Below are 12,581 nucleotides of genomic sequence, written 5' to 3' on the forward strand. Positions count from 1 at the left end.
CCACTCTGATCCACAAATGGCCCAATTAGTCCTTGAAGACACAGTTCTCTAACATGGGCGTCTTGCAATCACACCCTTGGGAAGAAAAAGTTGATGACCCCACTTTGATCTTACCATGGACCCAATAGAGAACATGCCACCACGAAGTCCTGTAACACCCTGTTCCCAAACTTGGGGGCGCGGGGGTAGTCTTACAACCATCTTGAACAAAAGAAAAACCTACAAAAGTAGATGACCCCACTTTGATCTTACCATGAACCCATCGAGAACATGCCCCCAAGAAATCCTGTAAAACCCCGTTCCCTAAAATGGGGGTCTTGCAACCACTAATAGTTGATGACTCCACTTTCCACTATGGATTCAATAAGTACTTGAATGACCCTGTTCCCTAACATGTGGGGTCTTGCAACCACGCCCTTATAAAAAGAAGAAAAAGGTTTATGACCCTAATTTGATTTTACCATGGACCCAATCGAGAACATGCCCCCAAGAAATCCTGTAAAACACCGTTCCCTAAAATGGGGGTCTTGCAACCACTAACAGTTGATGACTCCACTTTCCACTATGGAGTGAATAAGTCCTTGAAAGACCCTGTTCCCTAACACGTGGGGTCTTTATGACCCTAATTTGATCTTACTATGGACCCAATGCCATACAGAAGTCCTGTAAAACCCGGTTCCCTAACATGAGAATCTTGCAACCACTTCCTTTAAAAAAAACAAATAAAGAAGTTGATGACCCCACTTTGATCCCACAATGGACTCAATCAGTCCTTGAAAGACCCTCTTCCTTAACTTGTAGGGTCTTGCAACAACGCCCTCGGAAGAAGAAAAAAGTTGATGACCCTATTTTGATCCCACAATGAAGAACATGGCACCGAGAAGTCCTCAGATTTGTTCTCCAACATGGGCTAGGGTGGCCCCGTTAGCAAAAATTCCGCCCCCCCTCCATTCTGGACCTGATTAATTAGAAGTTGAATCCCATCTGTGGGCGCGTGGCGTCCCTCATTACGCCGGAATCTCATTGCTCGGCCTCCGTTCCCGCGGGACGCCGGCACCGCCGCATTTTTTAAGCGCACTTTTTTTTACTTTCTTTGCGCTCATCTCGGCTGCGGCGCCGTTTCTTCCCTTTCGCGTTTACATTAGTCCTCATCTGAGAGAATGACTGAGTGCCCCCCCCCAACCCCATGAAAAAAAAGCATGGAAATTGGTTTATGCCGCCAATTAAAGTAGGTACGCTAACGCTATGTTTTATTCAGACAGTATTATTTGTACTTCCAAAAAAAGAAAAGAAAAAATGACTAAAATAGGTCTGGCAGGAAGTAAGTTCCACTTACTTGCAATAAAACTAAACCAAAGATTGGGAAATATGTGTGTGTGGTGGTACTTATTTATGGCTGTACGGAATAATGAAAGCTTCCGGATATAACCACAATTCAAACTTCTTTGTGCGAACGCCGTGCCTGGGATTTTTTTTTATTCCTCCATAAAAAAAGTAAAGTTCGGGTCCACATTTTTGCTCATTAAATGGGTAATTGAAAGAAATGCAAGCGCATCTTCAAAGACTTTTATTTCCCGTTTCGAGATATAAATATAAACATCTAATTAAGACGCCGTTGCAAAAAAATATTTAAAAAATTGCCGATTCCACCGTTGCGGTCGAGGTTTAGATCATCGGCGAGTCACAGAATGTACAGGAGGTTGGTTGCAGGATCTTCGTCATCCACTGGGGGGCTGGTGGAAAAAAAACAAGTTCTTAACAATACATAACAGCTGATATTTATGGCCTATCTGGACAGGTTTATGACCTTTTTTGACAAAATCTGAGGTTTTACTCTCTCTCTCTTAGGCAAAAACCAAAGTTTTGCACATTAGCTGGATTATTTTTAGCAGAAACCGACCTGTCTCTTGTGGAAAAACAACACACAGAAGTTGATGACCCCTACTCTGATCCCATGATGGGCCTAATGAAGGACCCCAAGATGTCAAGAAGACCATGTCCCCTGCAGCCATGCCGAAAAACCGACCCGTCTCTTATGGAGAAAAAAAAATAACCCCAAAAGTTGATGACCACCACTTTGATCCCACAATGGACTCAATAACTCATTGAAAGCCCTGTTCATATAACATGAAGGGTCCTGCAGCTGCGTCAAAAAATTAAACCTATTTGCAGAGGAGAAACACAAAAAAGGGTAATGACCCCCATTTCGATCCCCAGTCGAAACCAATAAGTCCCCCCTCAAAAAGCTGAAATGTTAACGATGCAATATTACCAAACTACAGTGGAGCCCCGGGATACATCGTCCTCGCCTTGTAAAGTTTTTACACTACGGTGTAAAATACGATGTTTTTTCCGCTCCTCTTTACACCATTTTCTCCCGTTATACGACATCAACAAATGATCTTGTGTGCCTAAAATTTCAAACAAGCTAGGTCTCTCAGATGCCTATCTGTTATTGGTCGACATCATATCAAATACCAGTCTGTTATTGGTTTGTCACAGCGTCATAAAAATGCCAACATCTGCCACTGGCTGAACTACCTCCCACAATACCTTTTTCGTGTAAAAAAAAAAAAAAGGTATTTGTTTAACTATGGCTCGCAAAACTTGCAACGATGCTGAAAGAGGATTCAAAAATTGAAGAACAATAGAAACTAAACCCGTGATTATCAAGAAATATGAAGAGGGCACACTTATTGCTACACTCCTTAAATTGCATGGCCGCAAACAATTGATTATTGGGATGATTGTAAAGATTAAGAAGACATGCAGTGATGCAAAATAGAGAAACAAAATGATGACCATTGAAACAAAACGATTTTTTAAATACCGAGAGCTGGAAGGCATTAGGTAGGTTTCTACCCTCTTCTATATGTCAATTTACCTTTGCCCCACCTCAGAATGGATTCATATCCCGGAGGTCTACAACTTTTCTTTTGAGCTTAAGTTTAGAATGGCGAGGACCAAGCCGACTCACCTTCAGGTGTCAGGTTGTTACAGATACTGTCCTGTAGGAGGCAGCGTCTGAAGCTATAGCCCTGGCATGCCTGGTAAGACAGCGCACACCTTTGGTGGGACGAAATGAGGAAACACTTAAGTCCGAGACATCATAAATCAGATTCAGATCCCAGGACCAGTCTTACCTGAGCCACATGTGCCCGTTGGCGCATTCTGCCCGTTTAGGGTCCGTGAAGGGTAACGACTCCCCGCACAAGCTGCAGCACTCTGTTTGGACCTGAACAATCAGGAACTAAAGAGTTTAACTTAAAACTTTGTATTCGTTAAAACTGGTCAAATCAGCTGATTTTAGTTTTATGACCCCAATGTTATCATTTCATAACCCTACACCTGTCAAAAGCCTGTCAAGAGCAATGAAATTATGATTTATGGCATCACTTATATGCATTCTTGGAATTCATAACATTTATTCATAATTTGTGATTGATTTATGACCAGATGTATTCATGCATATGGGTCATGCAAAATATAATTAATTCCAGTGGAAATTTAATTCTTGAAATCCTTATCAAAAATTGATTGATGGCCTTTCACATTTATGCAAATGAGTTACAATAGTGGTAGCACATGCCAGTGGATATAACATTTCTGAAATGCCTTTATGAATTATGATTGGTCAGAAATCAATCAAATTTATGCAAAGGAGTTATAAAAAATGATGGTGGTTATTACATTCTGGGGACTATGATGAAGATCTTTACGAAATTAGGCAAAAAAGTACAGAATCTAAAAACATCTATTTGGAAAAAGCACAACAATGGTTTATTATCCATTAAGAAACTAATTTCCTTGGTTGGGTTGCGTAAATCAGACTGTTCAAAAATCTAGCAAGTTAAGAATCATTTATGATTCAGAAAAGTTTATGTCTGGGAGGTAGGACCAGTCAGCTGGAACAAATCCTACCCAGCACCAGATGAATTCTAGACTTGGGCTGGATTAAGTCCGTTTTAGACATCTGTGAACAAAAACTAGAAGTCTAAAATTGGGTTGTGTGTAGCCTGTCTAAAGTGGTACATTTAGGCCACAAAAGGATACCTGTTGAATACAGAAGAACCGTAGCTTCTTTTTGATGTCTTTTCAATCGTTCTGTTCCCACAAAGTACTGAACAAGACAATTGGGCTAAATCTGGTCGGTTTTAGACATGGTTTAGTCCAAAACTAACGTCGAAAACTGAGTTGTGTTCAACCCATCTAATGTGGTCCAGATGTAGCCCCCAAAAAGACGTTTTTTTAACAGAACTTTGTCTATTTTTAACATCTTTCCAACAAGTTTTTGCCCTCTACTCCCGACCCCACCAAAGGTACTTCAAGACGAACGCTAGGAGTTGCTTATCCACCTGGGGATAGATTTGGACTCTGGTACATATTTATTCCATTGGTCTCGGAGTATTAGAAAGATGGATCATTTTTGGACAACGTTTAGGAAATTTGGACAGCAAGGAAGATAAGCACATTACCTCTGGCTCCTTATCATCTGAGAGGTAGTTGGACATACCACTGACGGGAATACACGCCATGGCCGTGTTCTGGCTGTTGAGGTCCACATCCCTGAGCAGCTTCTTCATGTTTTCCCTCACAAGTCGACCTTCTAATTCGTTTATCTGCACCTGAAACTGTTCTGCAGGATCGTCTTGAGCCAAGTCTGCTGAAACCTCACCCTCTTCTGTTCCCTCCTCGGCTGGCGGTTTCCAGTGGTGGTCGGTGAGCGGTGTCTGAAGTGAACGGTGCAGGAACCTAAGCACAAAAAGCTTCAAGCGCCACAAATAAGGCGAGTCCTGTTCCTGGATTTTCTGGTCAAGGGCTTTTTCCAATGGCAGGGGGATGTTTTTGTTTTTTACAACAGCCCACCTCACCAAATCCAGGAGGTCTGCCTGCTGGTAAAGGTTCTCTACCGAGGGACTTAGAAGAAGCTTGGCTGCTGAATCTGGTGATTTCAAAGCCACAAAATGAAGGTGGTAGCTCCTGAGGACGGGATGGAAGTCTTCGATTCGCGCAGACGTGCTCACCAGCACCAGGTACGCTTCGTTTTGGCTCACTGCCAACCCATGCAACCGCCGTTCACTTAATCCTTCGGGCCGGGCCATTTCCTCCTGGCTAAAGGTGACGGCGCGTTCCGAGAAAACGGGCGTAAGGATTTTCACCCACCCGTCCATAGCACAGGTATAAACGGCGCCACCTAGGCCTATCGCGAGTGCTGTAACTGGAAGCGAGTAGACGCCAACCACGTGTGATGTATAGACGTTGAGTCCGGTTGGCGCCACCAGCAGGAGGCACCAGAATACATACCCGGCTCGGGATGCCACAATAAGGCTACAGGGGCATTTCTCCAAAGGGTGAAGCAACGCCTTGCACTTTATATTTTCCGCCGCTATACCGTCGCGCTCCTTCCACAAGATGATTGGATGCCGCAGGGTGGAGTAACCTAGTGAGGTTTTATCGAAAATATATATTTTTTTCAATTAGGCACAGTAAGTCTACAGTTCCTCCCCACAATTGTGCAAATATTCCATGCGCCAAGGCAACCAAGAAATTTACCGAATTTAGCGGACTATAAGGCGTACCAGAAAAAACAAATAGGCCAGGAATTACCACTAAATCGCAAGGGACATGAATGGTTGATGACAATTACACAACTGTGAATGCAACGGGGATTAAGCCCTGTGCGCCGGTGCCCATCCACTAACCCTGTAGGGATACAGCCGATATATGAAAATGCATTTAGGTCTTTTCTCATTATAATTTTTTTAGTCACAGTACCAGATATGGTAGTGAGAATCTTGTTTCACTTTTTTCAGCTTAAACTAAACATTGTAATTTACAAATATTATAATTACGTGTGGTGTACGTTTATTTATATTTTTCAGGATGACTCGAACTACTTCCCTGAACGCCGTTCCCTTCATTCAGTTCAGATCAACGGAATAATTTCCCACAATGCCCCTATCGTCATTCCATTCAAAATCTCGTTTATTTCGTAAAGACTTTGCAAGTCGGCTGTACTACGGACCAGTTTGATGTCTGACAATATACTTGTGGCCCAGCCAAGTGATAACGGTTTAGCACCTTGACTTTTTTTCTGAGGACATAAGAACTAATGCTTTTTTAAGTGATGTCTGCACCCCTAGGGAGCGAGTGGATGCAATCTGGCCCACCCTATGCAGTGATCTGGGTACAATTCTTGTTACATTCAAAATCATGCAATTGTAATCAGTGATATATTCTGACTGATTAATCAAATACAGCACTTTTCATATCTGTGTGCTAACCTAGCCCTTACAGTAGTTTTAATTCCAAGCGCCTTATAATCTGGTGCACCTTATATATGAAAAGTATCACAAAAGACTTTTTATGGGCTGCACCTTATAAAATGGTGCGACTTGCAGTGTGGTAAATACAGTGTATCGATTTTATGCATAAACTGTGTACAATTTCCTCACATTTTTCATGCTTAAGAACTACTAATTACCTTTAACTCCTTCTAAATTCACCGGCACGATTTTCAGCGTGCCCGAGCGGGCACCTACGATGAGGCCGCTCATCCGCCGGTTGCCGCTTTCGTACTCCCACCAGGTCACATCGCTAGGATCGCTTACTCCCGATTCAAGCACACTGTGAAAAACCACATCGCCGTCCTTCTCCGCGGGGAGCGTCACTTTCCACAAAACCATCTCGCCGTTCTCCATCAAAACAGCAAGGAAGACCACGAGGGCACTGTCTGGCTGTACTGTGTACACACTTGACCACGCCATGGTCACCGGTGTCTGCATCCAGTAGCGCCGATACAACTCCTCGTCATCAGAGAGCTCTTTTTGGGTGAAGACCCCCTCCAGGAGCATTTCCCCGTATTTTTCGCCGAGATCTGCCAAAATGTCCCACCCCCGGCGCCCTCGGCTAGCGAGGACGGTGAGTCGGTGGTCCAATGTAAGACAAGCTAGCAAGCAGCGCCCGCTGGAGTCGCAGCCTTGTGGTGACCAACAGGCGCATTTGACCCCTTTGAGTGCACTCGCCGGAGGATTTAACACACGGTCCAGAGCAAATTCTTGCTTTTTGTTGATGTCCTCATGGTTTCTCAGGGTATTCATGGCCATGAGTTGCGCTTTGGATGATCCCACCTGAATATTGACACACAACAATTAAATGACTATGAATTAGCAAAAAATAAGAAGCAAATTCTTTCTTTTTTGGGGGGGAATTTGCTTTGTATTGCACTTTTCCCCCTCTTTTTTTATTTTAACACTCAACAAAGGTGAAAAGATTGCAGTGTTGGGGAACATCTACCATGTTTAAGTCATTTACAAAGCCCGGTGTTCATCGTACGGAAGTGCTGTACTCAGTTTTTCTATAGTCAACCCCTGTATTCCTATTGAACATGTCGTCCACTCCATTACGAATACCATATTTTCCAGACTATAAATCACTCCGGAGTATAAATCGCAACAGCCAAACAATGCATAATTAATAAGGAAAAAACATATCTAAGTTGCACCGGAGTAGTTGTCGCATTACCGGCCTAACTAAAAACTGCAACTTATAGTGTGGAAATCACTGTAATTCCTCCACAGTGCAAACCCACAGCTCTACGGTGGGGAGCTCTTCTTTAAACCATAATTTTGTTATGACTTTTATGTTTGCTGTCAAAATTACTTTTACCAGGTACTCCTTTTTTTATCTGCAATATGAAATATTAAATTCCACAAATAAAGCAACTTGGATGTTTTGACCTGCAAAAATAAAGCAACAATTATACAGTATTTCAAAAATATATTGAAGATAAGCGCGCCAAAGAATGGAAGTATGGATACTTCCTGTAAAGAAGTAAAAAAAAAAAAAGAAAGAAATACATTTAAATATATAAGCAAATAATCCTAACATCAAACCCTAGTTGTAAACCCTAAGAAAGTTTTCAACCCCTAATTCGAAAATCTAGTTGGAAACCTTGAAAAGGCTTTAAACCTTAGTACCATACAGAAACCCCCAGTTTTAAAATTTAAAACCCTAATATCAAGCCCAAACCCTTGTTCAAAACCCTAAAAATGCTTCAAAACCCTGAAATCACACCTAGTCCCTAATTCTAAACCCTAAATGGAAAGCCTAAAATGATATGAAACCCTATTCATCCATCCATCCATTATCTGCACCGCTTGTCCTCAGTAGGGTCGCGGGGGTGCTGGAGCCCATCCCAGCTATCTTCGGGCAGTGGGCAGGGTACACCCTGAACCGGTTGCCAGCCAGTCACAGGGCACACAGAGACAGGCAACTCGCTCGCTCATTCACACCTAGGGACAATTTGGAGCGGCCAATTAACCTGGCATGCATGTTTTTGGAATGTGGGAGAAAAATTGAGTGCCCGGAGGAAACCAACGCAAGCACGGGGAGAACATGCAAACTTCACACAGGAGGTTCGATGTCAAAACCTCAGAACAGTGCGCTGCCTTGCTGCCCCGTAAAACTCTATTATCAAGCCAAAATCCTCAATACAGGTGGGGCTGAAAGCCAAAAAAAAACATGTCGGTTTTTACAAATAAAGTACATAAATCCATACAACTTTGTGGGGCACATTATGTTTGTCTTATTTAAGTTGATACCACGCAAAAGTGCAATAGAACTTTGATAGTAAAAAAGAAAAAAGACAAACTCTAAATATTTCATGTACTTATTTATCTGTATTTGCGTGACGTCATTGTTGAAGGTGCGTGCCGAGAGCAAAAGCGGAAGTAAAACATGCCGCCAGAATGCTTGTCTTTGAAGTTCTCACTTCAAAATCTGGTAAAATGTTTTAAAATTATCTTAAATGACTTTATTTTCAATATTATTTGTATTTATGAACCGAAGTGGGCTGTCACTCAATTAAGAACAGGCTTTTACCATGTGTACTGATGCTTCACCTCACATATGACGTCACACATGTTTGTAAAAAAACTTCGAAAATAATCTAGGGTTTAAAAAATTATTGTATAGTGAATGTTTACCCGAATTTGAAACGTCTTGCTGGGGACTGGGACAGACGTCCTGTGCAAGCAGAGCCCCTGTTCGCCACTTTGCAGGTCGCACAGCAGCTCAATCACCGCTAGCGAGCGGGCGGTGCACACCGCCAGCCGGTGGTCCTGCGACCAGGCCAGCGGCCGTGTACCGCTGGGTGGTGACGCCAGCGGTATTGCCGGCTCCCTTAGAACCGGTTCGTCTCGCGTAGCGGAACCGTCCTGCATGTCGCCGGCTTGTTTTGAGGGCTGAGGATCCGTGAGACATGATGGCTCCCCGGGAGGCGCCATATTTTTTGTTTGGGGGAAGTGACGTTGCATGGTACGTCACTTCCGGGTGTCCTCCCTTTTGTTCGTGTTGTCTGTTACTATTTTATTTTAGTCAAGTCATTTTTTTTATATAGCTCAAAAGTAGTCTTAAAGGGCTGCACAGACCACAGATTAATGCAAATGCAGACTATTATGACACCATCCCCTGATCTAAAACTTACATGAGGGCAAGGACAAACTCAAAAACTTCAACATGAGGAAAATAGATAGATAGATAGATATATAGATACTTTATTCATCCCCGCAGGGAAATTCACATTTCCAGCAGCATCCCTGAGCTGAGAACAATACAATATTAAAGCAAAAAGAATACAATATACAAATACCTAATGTGACGTGCAAATGCCCACTGTAGCGTGTTATATAGAATATCTAAATAGTGCTACACAGAATACATATTGCAATAAAATTCGGTAATATGCAATGTAGGGGGTGTGGTTTAATATGGGCTTTTACTCTTCCGGGTAGAGTTAAAGAGCCTCATGGCATGAGGAAGAAAAGATCTCTTCAGTCTGTCCGTAGTACAAGACTGATAGCAGTCTGTCGCTGAAACTGCTCTTCTGTCTGGAGATAATGCTGTGTAGTGGATGCGATGAATTGTCCATGAAGAAATGAAGAAACCTTGAGAAAGGACCGCACGTGATGTAATCCCCCTTCCAGGATGACCATTTGTTTTACATGTACTTTTGGTTGGTTGGTTGGATCCCTTAACCACACGGGTTGTAGGGTCACCATTTCCTGTGGTGTGTCATGGGCAAGTACAGACTGTTGGCGCCCATCCCCCTCCAGGCCAACATAAGTTTCCACACGGTCATTGTTTAGAATTTGAATAATGTTTTGCTTTTACGTTTAATTTTGTCGCTGCCATTTGCAAATGGTTTATCTTTGTTCATAATCTTAATTGTCCCACAATGGTTTATTTAAAGTTTGTAAAAGTAATAATTAGTCAGTATTAAAGTTGTCATGGCTATACAAGAACAACACCATCCATCCATCCATCCATTATCTGCACCGCTTATCCTTAGCAGGGTCGTGGGGGTGCTGGAGCACATCCCAGCTATCTTCGGGCAGTGGGCAGCGGACACCCTGAACTGGTTGCCAGGTAGTCGCAGGGCACACAGGGACAGGCGATTTGCTCGCTCATTCACACCTAGGGACAATTTAGACCGGCCAATGAACCGGACTTGCATGTTTTTGGAATGTGGGAGGAAACCGGAGTGCCCGGAGAAAACCCACGCAAGCACTGGGAGAACATGCAAACTCTGCACAGTAGGATCGATCTCATGACCTCAGAACTGTGCCGCACACACGCTAACCACTGTTCCGCCAGGCTGCCTGAACAACATTAGATTTATGATATTCTAATGTAACTGGAATAAGATCAAGTATTGCAAGATTTTTCTGTTTTTTTATTGTATTTTGCAGGGGCCTCCATATTTGTTATTTAGAGAAAGTGGCTTCCTGATTTGGCTTGCTTTTATAGCTCTTTAAGTCAAACAGGTTCCCGACCCCTGGTTCATACGGCATTTTTCACCAAAACAAGATTAGATAAGAGTAATACAAGATTTTCTCTGTGCTATTAATCAACTCATAAACTTTAAAGTATGTGTGAAGAATGTTTAGATTACAGTTTTTCCCACCAAAATGAAGTCATCTTTGATATGCTCGCGTCTTATTGTGTTCTTTCCGAACAGGAACCTGAATTTTTTTTTTGCTTCAAGTGTCTGCAACATTATTCTTGCAAATTCCAGCTGGGGACAAGACATCACTGCAGGTATTTTGGTGATCAACTCCATTGATTTAGTTTTTAAAATGCTTTTTTGGGTTTCGACGCTCAAATGTCCATTTTGCAATTATTAGAATTGTCTTTATTGTCATTGTTTACAACCAAAATAGTTGGTGAACTCCAAAGCAGGGACGCAGGGACTAAAGCAGGGGTGCTCAAAAAAGGTATTAAATAACAAAATCAGCAACAAGGTGACAAACAAACAAGTGGTCACAAAATGAATAACAAAATGTCCAAAGAAAAAACAAACATGATAATGTTCATACCAAAAACAAACCTGATATAAAAAATGAACTAGAAACTACGCGACCTGGTGTGCTGTCTGTGAAGTTAATATCAAGGCCTGGAATAATTGGGCTCAGGTATGTGCAGTTCTGCCACTCCTCCCTTGTTGGCGCCCTCTGAAGGAAGGTGCCATGATATTAATATGTTTTCCTTTAAATAGGCAAGACATTTTTTTCACACCTTTGCTAAATACAATTGTCTTTATTGTCATAGATGTCGACATTGAGAAACTGTATGCGATGAGATTAGACATGGCTGAAAGCTACTTTTTGTTACTATTTAGCCCTTTAAATCGACGTTTCCCCCAGAATTTGTTTTTGTAAGTGTTAGAAGATAGCATCAAAGTATTGATATTTTTGTAGTATTTCTGTAGAAATTTTGATTTTTTTTGAAAGATTTGCATAGTAATATTGTTATAGTATTTCTGTAGTATTTCTGTAGTACCTGTGCTTTTATAGTATTTCAGTAGTTTTTTTGTAGTATTTCTTTAGTACTTGTAATATTATTGTAGCTGTATTTAGTAGTATTTCTGTTGTAATATTTCTGTAGAAGTATTTTTGAAGTATTCCCATAGTAGTATTAATTTTGTATTTCAGTAGTATTTTCACATTATTTCCACAGTTGTATTTTATTGTATTTATTTAGTATTTTTGTTATTTTATTGTCCCAGAAGTCTATGATTTAAGGTGCTTGTTTCTTAGGAAAGAAAATGAATGAATTAATTAAATCTCAATCATCAATTATATCGAATCACAATAGCTGTAGATTTGCAATAATCGAGAATCGTGATATAAATCGAATTGGAATCTCAGTATCGTGATACAATCGAATCGTGACCAAAGCATATCGTCCTACTCCTATTGTTAGGGTGGTGATGGCCCTGTGGTGTAAACTCTCTCTGAGCCTGTTGGTCCTTGTTTTAAGGGACCTGTAATCGCTACCAGAGGGAAATAGGTAAAAGAGGTGGCGGCCAGAGTGAGGAGAGTATTTTATAATGTTGATGGCTTTGCTGCAAGTTGGCAATGTCCTCCAGACTTGGCAAATAGCATCTTATGATCTTCTGGTTTGTGTTGAATACCAATAGTTTTGTGTGAAACTAGTGTGTATCAGAATTTGACCACATTTTCTCATTGTTTTGCGTCACAAAAAAGGAGACTTTTAAATACGTTTTGTCAATTTCATAC

General features: G+C 41.7%; 1 protein-coding gene across 1 annotated transcript; it reads right to left on the minus strand.

Annotated features, from left to right (window-relative positions):
• Nucleotides 1-1,552: 1,552 nt before the first annotated feature.
• On the minus strand, nt 1,553-9,295 carry gtf3c4 (general transcription factor IIIC, polypeptide 4). Its single transcript, XM_088319907.1, has 6 exons — nt 8,988-9,295; nt 6,485-7,130; nt 4,476-5,440; nt 3,144-3,235; nt 2,978-3,066; nt 1,553-1,733 (listed from the first exon to the last, which is right to left on the minus strand). The coding sequence occupies exons 1-6, from the start codon at nt 9,285-9,287 to the stop codon at nt 1,666-1,668; spliced, it is 2,160 nt and encodes a 719-aa protein (XP_088176033.1). The 5' UTR covers nt 9,288-9,295; the 3' UTR covers nt 1,553-1,665.
• Between the last annotated feature and the right edge of the window lie 3,286 nt (nt 9,296-12,581).

The sequence above is a fragment of the Urocampus carinirostris genome, chromosome 16 (assembly GCF_059441175.1).
Source record: "Urocampus carinirostris isolate Australia breed hairy pipefish chromosome 16, RoL_Ucar_1.0, whole genome shotgun sequence".
In the NCBI taxonomy this organism is placed as follows: domain Eukaryota; kingdom Metazoa; phylum Chordata; class Actinopteri; order Syngnathiformes; family Syngnathidae; genus Urocampus; species Urocampus carinirostris.

Bases quoted from the DNA above. Each gene is read 5' to 3' on its own strand.
- gtf3c4 (XM_088319907.1), bottom strand. From the start codon at position 9,287: ATGGCGCCTCCCGGGGAGCCATCATGTCTCACGGATCCTCAGCCCTCA. The intron at 5,441-6,484 runs GTAATTAGTAGT...AAACCTCACTAG, and splicing joins GAATTTAGAAGGAGTTAAAG to GTTACTCCACCCTGCGGCAT. The intron at 3,236-4,475 runs GTAATGTGCTTA...CTGATTGTTCAG, and splicing joins CAGATGATAAGGAGCCAGAG to GTCCAAACAGAGTGCTGCAG.